Raw genomic sequence first — 20,367 nt, forward strand, 5'->3', positions numbered from 1 at the left:
ATTTAGGTCACTATGTAATATATAATGTTTAAATTTTATATCTTAAAATATTAATAATAGTTAAAGTGACTATGAGAGTACCAGTTGCCCTTCTTTCTGCAAAGGTGAACTGCTTTGATCTACTGCATAATATTACCACAGTCTCAAAACAGTCAGGCAAGGGTACCATAGGCTCAAACACCTGAATCTGCACCACAGTAAAGCTTTTCCTCATTTTAAGCTGATTGTTTCCAGTTCTTTGTTATAGTATTGGAATATTGACTTACACAAAGTCCATCTATACTCCCAAGAGTAGTTATCATATTAATATACCTCATACACACAAGTTCTGGTAAAAGAATTAAAGGGGTTTATTATTGTTATTTTATCATTTGTACACATCACATGTTACACAAAATGCCAACCAAGAAGCAAATGTAGAAAAATAGTGAAACTTATTGGCACGAATGACTGAGTTATGAATGAATTTTTTTTGTGTCACAGACAATCTGCAAGATTGTTTAGGAAACTGATTGTTACATATTTTTTTCAGCAGAGTAAATATGGGTTATAAATCACAGTGGCATCAGGCTATACATACAAGTCCCCTCTTTGAGACCATGACAAAATACTTTACCTCTCTTCATCATCTGAAGGTAGGTAATATTTGCAAAAATAAATAGAAGTTAAAATCAGCAACCTCATAGCCTTATCTTATGTTATCAGTGAACATTAGTCCAAGGCAGTTCCTTGTCTAAGCATGGCCATGCTTGTGGAAGCCATTATGTGCCTCCTATTTGCTCACACAACTATATTTATCTGCTAAGAGGGAAAAAAGCAGAAGCATCCCTTGGAGTTTTTAGAGCATTCAAAGGCTATACATTGCAGCCACCTATCATGCCTCTGGGCAGGAACAGCTCCTTGACAGACTGGATTTTATCATGGACCATTCACCTCTTAAAAACCTTGTACCTTGACAGTGATGAAGGAATGCTAGATTAGGAGTTTGGTCCAGTGTTCGCGCCACAGGATCATATTCTCATTTTACCCCCAGCACTCTTAGTTCAGTCTATCCTGGGATACTCTTGTAGCCATATTTTCCTCCCACCAGATTAAAGAAAGCATCCTAAAACAATCCTTTGTATAGCTAGCAACATTTAGCAAAGAGCCAAGGAACTCTCAAATAAATGATGTTTCTAAGAGAAATATATTTGAGAATGAATTATGGGAAAAACGGATATAAGTCATAGATGTTTTAGCAAGACATAGAAAATGATTATGACTACATGAGCAATGCTATTTAGATACAAAATAATGCAATTTTTCCTTTGCGTGTGTGTGTGTGTGTGTGTGTGTGTGTGTGTGTGTGTGTATTGTGAAAAGAGAGAGAGTTATGCACCTTATTATTAAATTTTCTTGGGGTATGAAAATGAGAAAAATTGTTTTCCATATGCAATAATTTAGCCTTGAGCTAAAAGACATTTAAAAATGCATTTGGGATCAGTATAAAGGAATCAGACTGATAATTACAGATTTCAATTTCTAAATACTCTTAGACGTAATTCTTTTTCCAGATATGTGTCAAAATTGCAAACTTTCCACAACTTTTAGTAATGGTTGATGATATGCCCTGAGTAGAAAAATTATAGAAAATCTAATCAATCACACACTGAATTAACAACCTACAAATGTACAGGGTAGAAACATTTAGGAGCCAAGATGGACTATGTCAACTGATAAAAACCTAAGCCTAAAAGTTTCAGACATGGGACTGTCCCTCAAGCCATCCTTAAATCACTTTTAAGTCACATAGCAAGTTTCTGATTCCAACAACATTGCCCCCACCCCAGTAACCTTTTTGCTACAAAATATTTTCAAGCTTCCCCAGATCTCCAAATTCCTAACTTAGTAATTTCTGTTGCATATTCATTTTCCTTTCTCATCTATTTCTGAATTGCTTTTCAATACTCATTTTCAAAACCTGTTTAATAAATGAGAAGATAGACTCTTCTCATAACACAGAACTCTATTGTACTTTATTATCTTATGATGCTACTGTTCATGGAGCCTCGAATTACCCAGTACTGAGTTGTTCTTACATCATTTTCAGTTGCTCTGGCTGAGATTGAAAACTGAAGAAAAAGCATGAGCTTAAAAAAAATGACCTTTTACAAACCAAACATCCCATAAAACTATTTGTATCCCCTCCATATTCTATTCCAAGCAAATAGTCAAGCTTCAGGTTTTAATGAATGGATTACACATGGTGCTTTCCTTAAGGTACATAACAGAAATATATTAATGTGATGGAAATCTCAAGAGTAGATTAATTTATAAGACCATGAAAACAAAGCTAATGGCAATATATTGGGGCTTGGATTTATTATGCAGAGGGCTAACTCCTCTGTGAATACTTGAGTTGTGGTTCAATCCCCCTTATAAAAAGACTTGTTGTGTGGATGAGTACATAACTGCTAGCCTAGGATGTGAGTGACCGAAAGCACGAGCATCATGGTTTTAGGAATGGTATTGTAGGTAGAAGAAGAAAAGACAACCTGGAGACAGAGGGATGGACCAACATAAGTGATCTGCCAGTCATGGAACACTCCAACTATCCCCCAGCTGCTCTCACTGACAATGATTTGTGATACCATCTTTGTTAATGAAAAATATTTTCCATGTCATCTAACTTGTTGGTTAGGCAGGTGTTTTACATAGGACATTATAATAGAATCTCACAAGGTTATGCATGACTTAGGAGTAGTCTGGTTTTGATGTTTTAAAACTATATCTTTTCCCATTGACTCTGGATTAAAGGTACCATAGCCAAAGAACAGAGTGAAGCCTCAGTGTTCAAGCCTTAACTCCAGAATAGCTAAATACATACTTAACTTCACCCCCAATGTAATTTGAACATGCAACACTGCATGATAACTGCATGACTGGGTTCTGGACCTTCTCCACAGAAAGGAATTCTGTGCATAGCAATGCAATGCTAGTCAAAATCAGATGTCAGGAGAGGTCATGGACACTAAGATGGAATCCACAAGTTTATTTTAGTAAATGGTCATATTTTTCAAATTGCCTTCTAAATATTTATGTCTATATCCATAGGCAAGGTTGCTCTCAACAGAGCAGCTTCTTTTTGCAGTGGGCAGCAGTCATTGCAGAGATGTGTAACTAGTCTGAGTGACAAACCAAAATGGAATATCTATATCAATACTCTACCCTGACTAGGATTAAGGGGCATTGAAGTAATGCAGGGAAACAAGAATATAAGTGCTGGGGAATAGGAAGAATTTGTGAAATGTTGTCTTCAGGACACATCATGTTCATGTATTCACATCAATTATGGTAATTTCCGCAAGACCTACATAATATAAAGCCAACTAAACCTTCCACTTACATGGAGAAATTGATCTCTGGGCCTCACTCATTACCAAGGAGCCACTGACAGTTGCTAACTTCTTGGGGGAGGGAGAATTCTTCTGTAAGTGTGTGACTACTCATGAGTTTCCCATGCTCTGATGGATGACTGCACATCCAGGCATATATGGGTACTACTATTAACTGTACTTAATGAGGCTGGGAGGAGATGAACGGCAGGATGGTTTAAGATAAGTCTGAAGGGGGGTTAGGGATAGGATATGGTCATATTCCATTGTATGCAAGTATGAAATTCTTACAGAATTAATAAAAGAATCTAATTTTTTTTTCAAGCAGCTATTTCATGTTTTGTCTTACCCTGTCAGATGTCACCTTCTCAGGTTACTTATTAGGAAATGCAACAGATATTTCTGCTATGTATCTCCAAAAGAAAAGCTCAGTAAGGAGTGGTAGGAAGAACATAGTCCTGGCAGGGATGGGGAATCAAGGGTCTCTAATACAGGTATAGGAGAGGGCTATGATAACAGAAAGGAGCAGGCTTGCAACCTGAGCATTTCATTTCCAAGTAGATTCTCTCCCTCCTGACATGTAAATAATGGTGACTTCCTCCTGACATGAGAAGAAAATGTTGCATGAATGGAAAATTCTTACACCTTCTTTTGTCAATATTGCTCAGATTCTCCATCTCATCTTTAATATGCCCTCTTGCCTTTATATACATCCATCCCCGCCCCTTAATTTCTTTGGTTATTCTCTTCCCTTTGTTAAAGATTACCTCAAGCAGCCCTTCACCAGCCCTACACTTGGTTCAGCCTTCATATTAAGGCTCAAACATCAAATGTCCCCAGGGAAGAATTCATAAGAGCAGGCACCTTTCCGGTGTAGGCAAAAGTCCTAGCTCTGGGTACTAACAATAGCCCTCCAGTATCCGTAGGTCCCCAAACCTTAATTTTCACTTTTTTTTCTAAGCCAAGAGCTCCCAGACTTACTGATACATCTCAGCACAGAGACAACTCTCATACAGATGTATTTACTTGAGGTATGTCATCATGAAAGCATGCAATGATATCTGGGGATATGGATGAATAGTCTCCTCTTTATAGTCTCGCTTTCAAAGTTATCTGCTTGCTTTTACTGAGACAATGGAGATGAAAATTCTACAACACCCTGCTCCTGGTCATAGTTCTAGCATAGATCTTCTTGAAAAGATCATAACCAAAAGGTATGTTCTTCTTGAGTTCCCAAATGCCATACTTCACATGTTGTCTGTGGGCTTCTGTATGGCATAGATACAAGCTCACAAAGTCATGGAATTATTGATGTTTGTAAGACAGATTTTTTCTTTCATCCTTCCCCATTTTTCAGCACTGCACCTGATTTCTGCTATCACAGAGGTCATTGGTTGACTCCAGACTGCTTTAGGTTTCTATCTCTTTCTCTGAATTTGGTTCACAAGCAACAAATTCCAAATAATATCAAGGTTAGTAATGTTTATTTCTAACTAGTTTGGGGAAACTACTAATCACACAAACAAAACCCAAAAGTAGAACTGAGGATGGAAACATACTGGATCATTATCTTGGCAGGCATTTTGCTTATCACTTTATAATCAATATTAGAATGTCCATGTTTACAGTATACATATACTATTTATGTATATTGATATATATTATATATAGTCTTTAATAGAAATAGACATAAAAAAGCCTTTTCAAATGAGGCATGACACTCAATACTTGACACTCTTATTTACAATACATGAGTACACTTTCTACATGATGATGATGGATTCTCAGAGGCCACATAGGGCTTACAAAGACAGCAGGACACCTAAAAGAGGTGTGCCATGCAGCTGGACAGTTATTGCCTTTAGTTCTCACTATGTCCAGACAGCATATTGAAGTTAAAAATGGCATCTGATTATTGGAAAAGACGATGATCATCAAATTCATTCTGGCTTCATAAATGCTATATGGTCTTCCAAATGACAAGAGGTGGAGAAACGCTGATGACGAGGGTTGGAAACACAACACAAAACAAGCATATCAGACCAAACAGGCAGGGCTCCACACATAGCCAAAAAAAAAAAAAGAAAAGAAAAAAAAAAAAAAAAAAAAAAAAAAAAAAGAATTTGCTACAGTATGACCGTGCTGCTGCAAGCAGCAGCACTTATCTGAGTCAGAAGGTCCTGGGTTGTATGACTAGGAAAAAAATTGTTCTCCAAGAAACAAAGCCAAATGTCAGTGCTACTGAGTAGATAGAGTCTGTACCAAAGCCTGACTTGATCTCAGGAGAATGCCCAATGATAAATGCATGCAGTAAAACCAGGATATAAAGAAATGCAGAAATGATCCACGGAGAAACCCTGAGCTCATTCTAGGGAGGTCTACCTTTGCAAAGCTGTCAGTTCCCTCTCAATACCACTCACAATCCACTGTCCTGCAAAGTACTATCTGGATGCATTTCTCATGGTCTGAATTGACTGCATGTATGTGGGTTTATATTTTGTTACATGCACCCATGCTCCCATGGCTTTCTTCTCATGGGATCAGTGAGCTAGGTTTCTATACAGTGCAGTATACTTCTGCAAAAATTATGGGCTTTATCTCCAATGTGATCATCTGTGCTGACCTGGTTCATGCATTGCTTCTATACAGCTAATTTTTTCTCTTTCTGCCTTTTAACCTACACAGTGGGTAGACTTAGGGACCATTTTAAATATCCTGGTTATTTTTAAAACTTCTGCATCAGTCACTTACCAATAACACTTTAGGTCAGGTCTTCAGTCTGGCTTTTGTTTCTCATTCTGATCTTACTTTTTGTCTCTGCTATCTGTTAGTTTCTACAAATGTGGTCTTTCCTAGCCCTTTATTTTCCTAAGGCATAAAGACATCACTATTGAAAGATAACAGCACCCTTCTTAGAGCTCCCCTGAGGTTCTTTATCCAGCATGCCTCCCTTAGGATGCCTTTCTCCTTCCAAAGAGAGGAGCAGCAGCTGGCCATGTTAATGGTTTTGAATTTTTTGCTCTTGCATTCAAGGCTAATCCAGCATTTCTTTGGAAGTGCATCAGCAGGAGTTCCACACATGAATACATTCATCTGACTGCCTCCTTCTGCTATGGAGAGTTTCTCTCAGTCTTCCCTATTTCAGAGAGGAATTTAAACACTCAAAAAAAAAATTTGCAGACTGAACTATGCATAGAAAAAGCTTAAGGAAGTAGGTGGAGCAATTGGTTCAGTATGCTCCCTATAGCTCTTTCTGTTTATACCAAACCTGTATTTATTGACAGTACTACCTTTAGCTCTCTTTTCCCTAAGTCACCCTACCTACTGCTGCTAGAAGATAAGATGTGGATTTATCACATTTGCCTTTGTCCTTTCTTTAGAAAATACAGAGAAGGTGGGAATACGAATAGAATAATCTTTTGATCAAATGGTAAGTTTGATCTATTAAGGGTTCTATTTACAGGAAGATGCCTCACTTCCACACAGAAGTTAACCTGAGTTCTGAAATGTTTGTGTGCACTTAATTGAATCAACACATGATAAAGCTATGACTTAGTGACAAATTGGGAAACTCTAGTTAAGTTGAACCAATTCCCTTGAGCCAGAGTAGTTATAAAGCTGGGCTCACCAATGGCAAGTGTCTGTTTCTTATTTTCTTATATTGTCCCTAGAAGCATCTTGAATGAGACTCGAGGAAGGTAGACAAATTCAAGAAAACATCGTTATCTTTTGCAGTTTGTTCAACTTCCCCAATGTCTCAAATACAAGCATCTCTAGTGTCCAGTCCCACCCCAGCTTTATCCCTCCACACCCTCCACTCTCCTTCTACTCCACTCTGGAATACAGAGATGTGGAAAAGCATGACCTAGCTAAGAACTCAAATGATCTTAAGCAGCTCTGGACAGTCACCCAGGCTGCTCCCTGGAAGCTACTACTTGAAATAGTTGAGTCCTGCCACCAAGAAAAACTTTTCAAGAAAGAGTTCCGAGTCCAGCACGGCTATATGAGCTGCACGTCCAATCAGGGTGTTGGCAGTGTTGGGTAGAGCATGGAACACATTATGTCTGATCAAAGTGCAGTCCTTGGCTTCCACCAGAGGGCCCAAGAGGTTGTTGATCATTTCTGCATACACTGGCCCTGGAGAGAGGGAAACAAGTAAAGGAAATATGAGTGGAATTTAGCAGTATAGTCTAGAGAACAACTCTGCATGTGTGGGGCAGAGAACATAATAGGCAGAGGTTTCCAACCTCATACTAGCAGATGCAAATATGCAAATAAATGAAAATACTACAGTTGGTAAGATTAGCATGCTTTTTTTTTTTTTTTTTTTTGGTGAGCTGAGGGGTGGAGTGCCAATGACATAATGGCCTGGGGTCAGAAGCTACAGCATAAAGGAGAAGATTCCTAGAGGAATGCTTTCTCTCAACAGGGTACTAAGAGGAAGGAGACTCAAGAAACAGTCAAGAGAGATTTGGCTTCTGCTTTCGAAGACCATGGGGCTAGATCCATATGTATATAAATCATGAAAGCAGACATTTCCCTATATTACCAGTTGTTCAAGCAAAACAGCATTCCACTACCCTCAGTTCTGACAGAAATGAGGGGACAATGCGGTTCTGTTGCTATTGAGTTGCTTTATTTTTAAAAATTAAATGTCTCAGTGATGGTGCTTCTATGTAAAAAGTGACTCAATTGCACATTTGCTTTAGATAGTAGGGACATAGAGGCATACTGTAAGAAATCATTGAGCAATGAGCAATGTGGACACCAGAGTCTACAGTTCACATCTCCTCCATCTGCTTTCTTTCTGCAGCATGTTCATGACAAACTTACACCATACAGAATTGATTCTCAACCTGTGTGTCATAACCTTGATGGGAAGATTGAAGGATCCTTTCACAGGGGTCATCTAAGACCATCTGCATATTGATATTTACACTACAATTCATAACAGTAGCAAAATTAGATTTATGAAGTAGCAGTGAAAATAATTTTATGGTGGGGGTTATCAGAAGACCAGGAACTGTATTAAGGGGCTGCTGTATTAGGAAGGTTGAGAACCACTGCCATATAGGAACCACTACTGGGATAATTTTACTGGCCAAAGTGGCTTGTTGACTCTGTGGTGATGGTGGTAACCACAAGCTATGACATTATCATCTATTCCTACCATTAGGTCTTCAAGCTTTTACAATAAGCACTCTAGCCACCAAACCATCATCAAAACCCTGAAAATCTATCACTTGTCAGTTGACACATGGTTACAAAGAGAACAGAAGAAAATGAAGAGGAGGTAAGGGGAGTGGAGAAAGAATTGTTATGATCATAATTGGATAAAGTAGGTTTGACTTTTCCAAATACTCTATGAATTGGTACTTTAATATATTGTTTGTTCAGGTTTGCCTGTCTGTCTGTCTGTCTATCTGTTTGTATGTGTGTATGTGTGTGTGTGTGTTTATTACATCTGTGTTTGAGTACCTTTTGAGGGCAGAAGTGGGAATTGGATTCCTTAGAACTAGAATTACAGGTAGTAAGTAGCTATCTGATATGTATACTGAGATAGAACTCACGTCCTCTGAAAGAGCAGTACATGCTCGTAATCACTTGGCTATCTCTCCAAATTTTTGGAATGGTTTATTTTTTAATAGTTTTCTATTTTTAAGAATAATTTTCTGGCTATATGTGGTAGCAGAGGCAGGAAGGTCTATGAATTCAAGGCCAGTCTTATCTACAAAATAAATGACTTCAGGACATCTAGGACCACAAACTGAGACTGTCTTTAAAAACAAATGAGCATACAACAACAACAACAAAAAAAAAACTTTTTGTGACATGTTTAGACTACTTTCTAGAACATTATGTATGAATGTAAAAACCACAATCCTATTTTCTGCACTAAATTATTAGGTAAATTTCCATCCATGTTCCTATTAGTTCTTGTTAGTTTCAAAAGAAACTTTGAATATTTACATGAGTATCTAGACCTCTGACAGACTAAAAAGAAAAAAGAGAGAGAGAGAGAATATAACAACAACAACAACAAAACCCAATAGCTTTGATATAGCAAAATATATGTATAAACTAATCAATAAAAAGAAACAAGGAATAATTAGCTCATCTCCTGATCCTTGTTGCTTAGGAAACTGGACACCATAGTCAGTTGCCTTCTCCATGGAGCCCCAATAGACTCTACCCCTTGCCTAATTTTCCTCCCATGACACCTGAATGCATTACACACTATTTACTTTCTTTATCCATTGTTCTTTGCTCTCAGCACTTTTGCTTCTCTGGTGCTCTCCTTGGAAAATAAGCCCATAGAGGCCATAGAAAGCATAGATGGCATAGAGGAGGGCATAGAGGGTAGAGCCCATTTCCCAAGTCTGTGTTCATTCTATTTTTCATGGGTAAAATACAAACTGAGATTACCATTTCCAGTCATCTGACAAGCAAATGGATGCTCATATCACATAAAGAAAATAATCTATACTGTTACCAGGAGTGTGTGTGTGTATACCCAGACTGTGTGCTCATACCACCATTCCATTCTAGACTCAGTGCAGCAGTGTGCTAACCCGAGCAAGAGCCCAGCTGTTGCTAATAAATGTACTCAGGATTTCATAAATGTACTTTCACGTTGAAAATGAGAAAGTCCCTTTCAAGAGGACCTATAGCTTACTTACCTGTGTGTCTGTCCTTGAGGGCAGTTTTACACATTTCAATCCTGGCTGAATGAAATGGCACATAGCGGTCTTGGGGAGAAGCAACCAGAACAACGTTTTTAAAATACTGCAGCCCTGTAACAAGAAGGAAGGTGAACACTTTCTACCCAAGCCCTTTACACGGACACAGTCTCTGAGTTGTACACATTTTGAGTCTTTCCCAGAAAATGGCATAAAGAGATACCGGACAGAGTGTTGTGCCTTTGCTGGGGGCTGTTGATCTGAGTACTACCAAATACAGTTGGAAGGAGGCTTATCAGGCACCTGTGGGAAGCTAAGAAAGGAACTCAGTATATTGGGGCTCTTGTGGTTTGGACATAAGATAAATTTCTTGACCTCAAGAGTAGTAGAAGTCAAGGAGGCTCATGGGAGTTTCACTGTGAACATGCAGGAAAGCAAAGAAGACTGCCTAGCCCTGAGAACAAAACATGCCTCCATGGGCTAGAAAATTATAAAGCCCATGAGAAAAAGTTTTTTTATTATTTCCCCTTCTTTCTGACTCCCTAATTTTACTGTCACGTGCAGCAGCAAAGCAGCCTCCAGTCCCCTTGCCTATTTCCTGCCTTGCCTCTTCCAGCCTTGCTTCCTCCAGCTTCAACCCCTCTAGCCTTGTTTTTTCCAGTATTGCCTTCCTACATTGTCGCCCACAGGGAGAATACAAGATCTCCTAACCCAAATGTTAGCTCAGCACAGTGCAGCCTTCAGTGTTCATCATCGACAGCTGGGACAGAGCATGGCATACAGCATGCAGCCTTCACCTCCAGATGGAGCTCTTCTTGCCCTACCTATCCTACTAACTTGTCTACCTTACCCTTAGCAGAACAAGATATTGGCTGACAGCTCAAGGCTGACCCTCACTCTATAGGTCCCCACATCCATGTCCAATATCACAGCTCAGCATCACACACTGAGGCAGAATTCAGGGCAATGGCTGGCTGATATGGGCCCAGGAAGGATCAAGGTAACCCCACAATCAACTTCAGTACAGCATTGTAACAGGACGTTAGCTCTTCACCTCTCCATGGCTGAAGCAAGTTGAGACCTCTTTGTTGACATCTTTGCAATTCGCCATATTTGTATGCCTAGTTCTACCTCTCTTTCTTCCCACAGGATTTATCTGAATATGTCCTCTTGGCCCAGAGAGACAAAAGTATAAAAGTACAGGCTTGAGCATATAAATGAATCGGATCCAGGAGTATCAACACATGCTTATATGATGCATCTGGGCAGGCCTGTTGTGCAGCAATGCTGTGTAGACCAATTAGTTGGTGGCCCTGCTCCCTTTGCAGACATGGACAAGTGGTCCATGATTGATGCTTTCCTCTACTGTGGTCTCTATGATCTAGGCTGAGTTTTTACGCTACTCTTTGCATTATCATCACAGGGTGGGGGAAAGTATAAAAGGAGGTTCCTGTGGGAACACATATAATACGCTATTCACTCTTTTTGAGGATGGATCTACACAGTTAAAGGGGAAACACAGTACTGGCTGTCAGCATAGTACACTACATGACTGACAGGAAATAGAAGTCACAGCTTCTGGGCACTGCATTGACCCTATACACGCTGTGTCACACAGGATATGTTTGAGACATGCTGACATGCTGATCCCCTCAGCAGGTTGAAGAGACACTGCTAGACATCTCACTATACTTCACAGAAACAAATGAACACAGCATCAGGGATATTCTGTTTTCAACTCTCAACCTCAGGTGCCAAGCAAATCACACACCTGTTTTTTGGCTAAGTTGGTAAAGGAAACATTTGCGCAGATCAGCATTATCCCTGAAGGTCAGCTGTAAAAGGGAGCCAGATTTCTTTAGTTTCTGCATGAGCCACAAACCTAGGAAAAGGGAAATGAAGATTTAAAAACAGGACAAAACAAAGTCAGAGAAGATATTTTTTCAACTAGCTTTAAATAAAGAGAGCAATGAAAAATTTATCAGAAAATTAAGAGTTAAATTTTGTATAGTTTGCTTTAATTTTGGGTTGTATGGGTATTAGGTTTGAGTGTGCACAGAGACAAGAATATCAGGTGTCTAATGAATATCAGATACCTGATCTACCACAATTATTTTATTGAACACTGAGGGAGGCTGAGAGCAGCAAGCCCTAGGACCCTTCCCTTCTCCATCTCCTCTCCCCAGAGCATTGGGCTTACAGCTGTGGAGGGGCACACATGGATTACTTCGAGAGTACTAGAGACTTGAATCCACATCCTTATACATATGCAGCCAAGGTTCTTATCTATGATTTGTGCCTCGGTCCCAAAATTTACATTTTTAGTATTGGTAACAGGAGTATAAAATTGTTCTGAAAAATGATATAGCAACAGGTTTCTTAGTTTATAAAACAAGGCATTCTGTGATCTCTCTTTGGGCTCCTTCAGTGAAGGAAGCCAAAGGAAATTGTACCCAATCGAGGTCCATAGACTGGAAAACTAGAATAGATTTACAGAGACAATGCAATGTGTAAGTAGATGCTTACCAGAGTTCACTATGTATCAACAACCAAGGAATGAATGACCCAGAATACGGGTTGGTGAGTTTGCCTTGTAACTTTCCTTTTTAATTCTCAACATGTGTTTGCCCACTTACACAACCATGAATGTATGCAGCATGAGCACACCCATGTGAGTCAGATCTCTGTGCAGGAAAATTCCCCATCTGCAGGGTCAGTACACCAAGGATTAAAAGTATTTTTTCAATAGTTGTATAGACTGAGCACATGCAGGGTTTTTTTCTAGACATCAACCATAGACAACATTGTGCTTCAATTTCTTATATAACATTTGTAATTTTTTAGGAATTAAATCAGTCTGGAGATGATATAAAGTATGAAAAGGTTTGTCTAGGTTATATGTAGAAACTATGAGCTGGGCAGTGGTGGCACATGCCTTTAATCCCAGCACTTGGGAGGCAGAGGCAGAGGCAGGCAGATTTCTGAGTTCGAGGCCAGCCTGGTATAAAGTGAGTTCCAGGACAGCCAAGGCTATGCAGAGGAAACCCTGTCTCGAAAAAAAAAAAAACAACAAACTTAAAAAAAAGAAAGAAAGAAAGAAACTATGGGAGTTTACATGACAGACTTAAGAATTTATAACTTTTGGTATTTGTAAGTGTCATAGAAGCAATCAGCAATAGATAGTAAAAAAGAAATATGAATACACACATTACATGCATGTTTATACATATATGCAAAACATGTTTATATATATATATACATATAATATACACACTAGAAACATGTATACTCATATGGCATATACATGTAGACAAACATCTTGATTTCAGAGAGAGTTAATGAATATTATAGGGTAAGAGGCCTTAGTCAAATTCAACAATTAGAAAATAAGTTCCACATGTGAGAGCAAACACACAGTGTTTGTCCATCTGGCCTTAGGTGGTTAACATGCTATCTTTCAGTTCTGTCTGGTTATATTTTCAAATTTCATAATTTCATTTCATTTCCTTTGCATTTGAATAAAAATTCCATTGTGTATATGTACCACATTTCTATACTGAATCTCCATACCCCAACCCCCAACTCTCATCCATTTGTGAGAGTTATACTATTCCATCTATAACTTCTGTCTCCGGCTCTAAGTTCCTGATGCCTCTGATAAATTTTGGAAAGTAATGAGGGTGTAGAAGACTTACCAGTACTAACCAGGGTGCTATTGTTGTACAGAGTCCCCAGGTGAGGCCCAGACAATGACAAGAATGTGTGGAGTTTGTTGAGGTAATACCGGAACCGGGGTCTTGTAAGGACGGATCTGATGATAATGTTGCCAAGAGAATGGCCGATGAAGCTGTTTAGAGGCAGGAATGACACTTGTCAATGACAACAGGGGACTGCTGCTCAGGAACAGGTTGGGATGAGAAAGACCAAGGTCTTAGCACTGTCCACCTCCCCAGGTGCAGAGGCCCTAGCACAATACATGATGACTATGGATTCATTTTTGTCTGGCGCTTGGGAATGGGAGCTTTATGCCAGTATGGAGAGCTGTGGGAGAATGGCTATGTTTACCTCAGATCTCTATTACTATAGCAGTCCCCCTTGATCTTTGGTTCTCAGACCTCTTCTAAGCCCATCTGGTGACAGCATGGAGTCCTTACTCAAGTCTATATATCTAAATATTGTGCTCTCCTGGTCACTTGCAAACTAAAATACTGGACCCTTACACTTTCCTAAGAGACTATTAATCTCAGCTCCAATGACTGCTCTGACTCCACTCGTCCCCTCATCTCTCTGCACAGGTACTGAGCTGCCTGCTTGCACTTACACTGACTGACTGGCTATCCTCCTACATGCCCTGTTCAAGATTCCTGCTTCCTTCAGATCCATAAATTCAATATGTCATTCATATTTCAATTAATTATTTATCAAAACACTATATCATGATAGGCATGCTGCCTTACCTCCTCTCACAAAAAGTATAATACCAGCAAAGTAAAGATAAAGGTGTTAGCCTACACAGTTGGAGTGCCTGAACTGTGTCCCATCATTAAAACCAAACCTCTAAAAAGGAACTCCTTATTTGTGGAATAAATATATTATACCCTACCTCTGGAGACTAAAAACAGAATAACTGATACCCTGACCTTAGTCCTGTGTTGATGTATCTATATGCTAAAGAAAAATGCAGGCTGCTTCCTTTGTCCCAGGTTTTCTAAATATTTAGATAAATGTTTATTCCATATTGTAAGGATACATTTGGCACTGGCTGAAACCCTTTAATTGGACAGGAGATTCCTTTGGGATTCTAGTATATCTATTTCCTGACAATCCAATTAAGATGTCAAAAAGTGCAGGTTCAAAGATTTGAAAAGCTTTCAAAAAGTTACACACTCAGTACATGGCAAAGCCTAAACTTGTGAGAATTCTAACATAAATTCAAGCCTAGAGATTGTTATATTAATTCCAAGAGTCTTACTGAGTAGTAGCAACATACTTATCCTTATGAGAGATATTATGAGAGATATATAGATGATAAACCAGACTAGATACTCACTCATGCATTTCCTCCTGCCTCAAAGTAACCAGATTCATTAAGAGCCAAAAGTTCAGTTATCACAGTGGCTCCTAGGAGACTCTTAAGGTTCATATATGACAAACATTCAAAAACAGGTCACCCATCTTCCCTCAGCATTAGCTACCTGTGGTTTCCTTTTACCTAATTCGGGATATGGAGAGGTTGTACAACTGGATGTGTTGAATAATCTCATCCAACAATCGATCTGTCATGGTATCAAAATCTGCAAATGTATCCGTCTGGAAGAAGAGAAGGGAGAAGGTATTGGGAGAAGTTATGGCTTCTACATAAAGGAATTCTCTTTCATTAAACAGCATATTTTTTGGAAAGGCGTGTAAGCCTCTTGTAGGGGTTATAGTTTGCAATGTAACTTTAAGAAAAAGATCCACTGTGGCTCTAATGAAGAAGCTGGCTATATGCTAAGAAGTCTTAAGTTAAGGGAATGCAGTGTAAGATCTGAGTATATGTTCTTAGCATGTGGTACCTACTGTCACAACTTGAGCTCACTGTGTCTGCTGCCATTACTTCCAAGAGGAGAAATTGGGCCCTGCTAGGGGAGACCACTTGCTCACTGTGTATGATCCAGGATTCACACCAAGATATGCCTGACCCTTGTGTTGCATGGTTGTTTGTGTTTTGTTGTTGTTATGGTCTGTTTGTTTGCTTGCTTGGTTATTTTTTTTTTGTCATCTTGACAAAAGTTAAGGATACTCAGGAAGAAGGAAACCCATTTGAGAAAATGTTCCCACTAGATTGGCCTGTTTGCAAACCTATAGTGTATTTTCTTGACTGTTAATTGATGTGGGAAGGCACAGCTGGCTGTGTGTACTCCTAAACATGCAGCCTAAGCAAGCCATGAAGAACAAGCCAATAAGCCCTGTTCTTCTAAGACTTCTGCTTTAGTTCCTGCTTCCAAGTTCCTGCCTTGAGTATCCACCCCCACTTTCCTCAGTGATGGACCATGATGTGGTGATATAAGTGAAATAAATCCTTTCTTCCACAAATGACATTTTGGTCATGGTGTTTATCACAGCAATACAAAGAAAAATGGACAGACTTTAAAGCTGCTGCTTTCTAACCTAGCACAGCCTTCAGGTTACAAATTAATGTCCAGACATCAGCTTTGGGAAAGGTTTGAAAGCCATTCATGTCTTATGAAGGATGGCCAAATGATAGAAGAGGGGGAAATTCCACACATCTCTAAGTACTTGAAGACATAACAGATTGGTCTACATAACTAAATTTTGGGAATATGATTGAGAGCAAGAGAGAAGCTTATTTAAGCAAAAACATCCATCATAAACAGTGCAGGAGTAACAGTATCTTGGGATACCCAAACTTCTAGCCAAAATCTCTCACGAGTATTCATTTTGATGGTGAAGAATTGAGTATACCTGAGGAAGAAGCTACAAAGAGATAGATGACCCTTAAGTCTATGGTCATCTGAAATTTGCAGCAAGAGAGGGACACAGTACAGTGGTACTTCTGCTAGACTTCATACAATATGATATTATCTGCAGCTCTTGCTTCCCCTGAGCCACTGTCTGGGTTCTGTGGCTTCCACGGCCTGAATTTGTATCTCTTTGGCCCTTAAAAGTGGAGAATGTAACATATTCATCATCATCTTTTAAAGACTCTTGAAAACGTTAACATACCTAAAACTGGTGCTGCAATGATCATGACCTAGTTTCAAAGCATCCTTCTGCTCCCTTGAAATTACCGGTTAGTTTATTCATTACTTTATAACTGTATGATAGAGAAACCTGTTTTCACTATGATGAAAAAATGCTCTGAAAAACCACTGTAAGGTACAAAAGCATCCCAGAGGCTCCACAGTCAGGGTGCTTTGAAAGTACCTATGCATTCTGTGTTCTTTGCAAGACTTTCAGTGAAATAGCACAATAGTACTTATTTATTATTGAGAGGAGTCCCTCCACTTCAGTGACTTGCAGAGAGATGTGTTTCAAACAAGCTGGTAAAACCTATGTGGCACCCAGATGTCCTGGAACACATCACAGAGTACATGGAGGGGCATCCAATAAAGGCTGGATTCCTGGCATGATCTCTGCTACTAACCGTATCCATCTTCCTTAAAAAGTAAACTTCACTAGGATAAAGCCAAGTCAAGTTCAAAGACCACTGCTCACTCATTTTTCTGCCCCCTTCTCTGAATAATCTGGGCAATCTACCTCAAGACATAGCCACATAAATGATCTGAAATTTTGTATGACTTCCTGTTCTTCAGGTCAGAGGGAAGATTTTCTGCAGAGCTCATGAGCTCCATGCCGTTTGCTTTACAGAACTGTTGCTAGGAGTTAGCAATTGAACTGCTTTGAAGCTGGAATAGAGAAATGACAAGTTTACCCTGAAAACAAAAGGCCCTTGAATGACGGTTCTCCTAACTTTCTCCCTCACATTTTACTGCCTGTCTCATGGCCTAGAACATGAGAGTGCCAAAAGCAGGCAAGGAAACTAAGCACTAGCTGTTGAGGGATGAGCTAGGGCTTTTCAGCTCTTAGACATTTATTAACTTATATGTGCATGAAAGTCAATAGACACCTTGGGAGAGTTGGTCCTTACTTTCTGGAATGTAAGCCTCAGGGATTGAAATAAGACTATTAGGCATGGCAACAAATGCCTTCTCAGGTTCTGACTACCATTTTCATTAATCATGTGACCTTTTTCTTGATTATAAATAACTATATTCTTCTGAAGGATGCTTGTGACTCTTTTTGTCTCTCACTCTCTGCCCATGCCTATAGCTTGCTTATAGATTTACCAATGTCTCTTTGACTCTTAACACTTCTTTAGAGTCACAGCCTCAGTCTACCACATCTGATTATAAAAGCAATCATCCAATCATCATCACCTGGCTCCTTAGTGGCATGTGACCATGGCCTTTCCCCAGTGTAACTACGTGGATGCCCACATAGTTGGTACTCTAAGCAGCCACAATTGCAATGCTCAGTGAAGCCAGAGGTTTCCACTCAGTAGTTACACACCAACTTCTACCCCCATTTCATACTTTTTCCTCATACTTCCAAAGTAATACAGTAAGGGTCCTCCCCTTCAAATCACCCAAGCACTTGGATATTCTTCTTCAATGGGCCCCATAACTCATGTGTCTTGGTGCCTTTAAGCAGCTCCTCAAATCCAATGTTCTCTCAGTCCAACATTTCTGTCCTTGTACCTGATTCTTTTCAGACATTAAGAAGTCCAGTTTTCCCCCAGGGAGTCCCAGTTCTATGAATGTCTTCACCAGCCGGAGGTCTGCACTGTTGCCTGAAAATGACAGATAACCCCATAATAAGTCACAAAAGGTTTCTTTCTCTCCCTTTCTCAGATTACAGTTGGATTTTCCTTTGAATTTCAGCAGATATAAAAAAAAAAACTGGAGTAACTCCACATGTTCTTCTCTTGCTACCCCAATCCCTGTATACACACAGAGGTATGCTCTTTTAAATGGTCCTTCTTCAGTGGAATTATACCTTGACCTGGCATACCAGCTTTCTTTCTTTCCCAGAAAACTATCCTCTCACTAGCTTTTTGGAAGGAGCTACCTAATGATGGCACAGTGTGCCAGTCCCCTCTTAAGTTATTTGCCTATCACTTATAGGTAAGTAGGAAGGAATGAATAGTCAACTATGGTTCAGTTGACTAAATAGAGGGAGAATTCACCCATGGGCCATGGTATAATGAATTAGTAAGCTTGCAGATGTCCAAGCATACCATCAAGGACCAAGAAATGAAAGGTTGGTAGTTCCAGGAAGACACTACGATGAGAGGCACAAACAGCATATAGAACATGTTGTTGACATAAAAAGTCACACAAAAAGTGAATTTGATACAACAGACTAGGTTAGGCATAAATTTTACTTGGGTCATGGGGATTCCATTGTATCTATATTAATGTGTGGTTTGTTTCTCTCCTGGATCCCTATAGAGTTAAAAAAGGGTGTTGCAAACTATTTGAGATTTTGGTAGTATGCTTTTCCATGTAAGCCAACCCTATAGGTCATGGTTTCAGATAACTTATACACTGTAAGTGTATTTTATATAATTTTATATCATTCAGTATACATTTCCTCAATGATTCCAAAGGTGTATAAAATAATCACATGAAATTTAGAAGAACTAAAGATTTGAGACCAACAAACCTGTAGGCTCCAGGTCATCTTTTAGGAGAAATGCATTTTTAAATGAAAATTACACTATACTGTTTATGTCAATAAGTATATGCTCTTTGGCTTCACTCACATTATGGCTTAAATTTCCCTACTGATATTTTGGTAGTGGTTTTTAAAATGTTGATGTTGTTTATATTTAACATGAAAAGTCTGGGAATACAATATCCTTCTCTACTCAAGATGTTAAGAATAAAAGAAGTTGCTGAACCTAAAACTTTCTAAAACAATTCTACTTAATAATGTGTTAGACTGAAAACATTTACAAGAAGATACATTTTAGGCTTTTGGCAAAACGGAGAGGCTATAAAAATATTCATAATTTATCTTAGTGTACTCAGTTCTTGATATAAATGTTATTGGATAGATTTAAACAATAGATCTTATAATATTCTGAAGAGGTTATATACATGTACCATGACTATTGAAGTAATATTATTAAATCTCTCTTTGTTACCACTTGGGGTTTTTTGGTTTTGTTTTTGTTTTTACCTGTGGCCTGAGTGATGCTGTCATCAGCATTACTGCTCTCTAAAGATACATTCCAATACTGGCAAATCATCTCTATTTTTGTTGTACAACTCTGTTTTTAATATGCATGAGGTTAAAAAAAAAGGCCTATTGCCTAACCAGAGTTCTTGCATTAAAGATTTATTTTTATTATTGTTATTTATGTGTATGTCTAGGGGAGTGAGTCCCACAGGTATCCAGGTAGTGTCAGAGATCAGAAAAGGGCATTAGATTACTTTAGTGATGGAGTTACAAGCTGTTGTCTGCCACTCACTTATTCATTACAGGCAATGAGAAGCAAGCTTATGTCCTCTGGAAGAGCACCAAGTGTTCTTAACCACTGTGCCTTTCTCTGGGTCCCCAGATTGCTTACATGCAAAGAATTTTAGAATTTTCAAAATAATAGGGGCTCACTCTTTAGTGACATTGGACTGATGAATATAAAGGTCAGTTTTTATCTCTACAAATCCTAGACCATGGTAGTGTCTAGTAAACAAAAGATGGCATATAAGTATAAGATGAAAATAGTCAAATAGTTGCAAACACTA

At 39.0% G+C, this 20,367-nt stretch overlaps 1 protein-coding gene across 5 annotated transcripts in view; it reads right to left on the reverse strand.

Annotated features, from left to right (window-relative positions):
* Positions 1-351: 351 nt before the first annotated feature.
* Fam135b (family with sequence similarity 135 member B) overlaps positions 352-20,367 on the reverse strand; it is a 268,014-nt gene continuing 247,998 nt past the window's right edge. For all 5 annotated transcript variants that reach the window (XM_021183960.2, XM_029469991.1, XM_021183959.2 and 2 more), the window contains 6 exons: positions 18,316-18,407; positions 15,267-15,364; positions 13,750-13,901; positions 11,826-11,936; positions 10,055-10,168; positions 352-7,511 (listed from right to left, as the gene is read on the reverse strand). In XM_021183960.2, coding sequence (XP_021039619.1) covers positions 7,306-7,511; positions 10,055-10,168; positions 11,826-11,936; positions 13,750-13,901; positions 15,267-15,364; positions 18,316-18,407 — 773 coding nt within the window. In that variant the 3' untranslated portion in view covers positions 352-7,305. The remainder of the gene's footprint in view (positions 7,512-10,054; positions 10,169-11,825; positions 11,937-13,749; positions 13,902-15,266; positions 15,365-18,315; positions 18,408-20,367) is intronic.

This window comes from Mus caroli, chromosome 15 (assembly GCF_900094665.2).
Source record: "Mus caroli chromosome 15, CAROLI_EIJ_v1.1, whole genome shotgun sequence".
Taxonomy (NCBI): domain Eukaryota; kingdom Metazoa; phylum Chordata; class Mammalia; order Rodentia; family Muridae; genus Mus; species Mus caroli.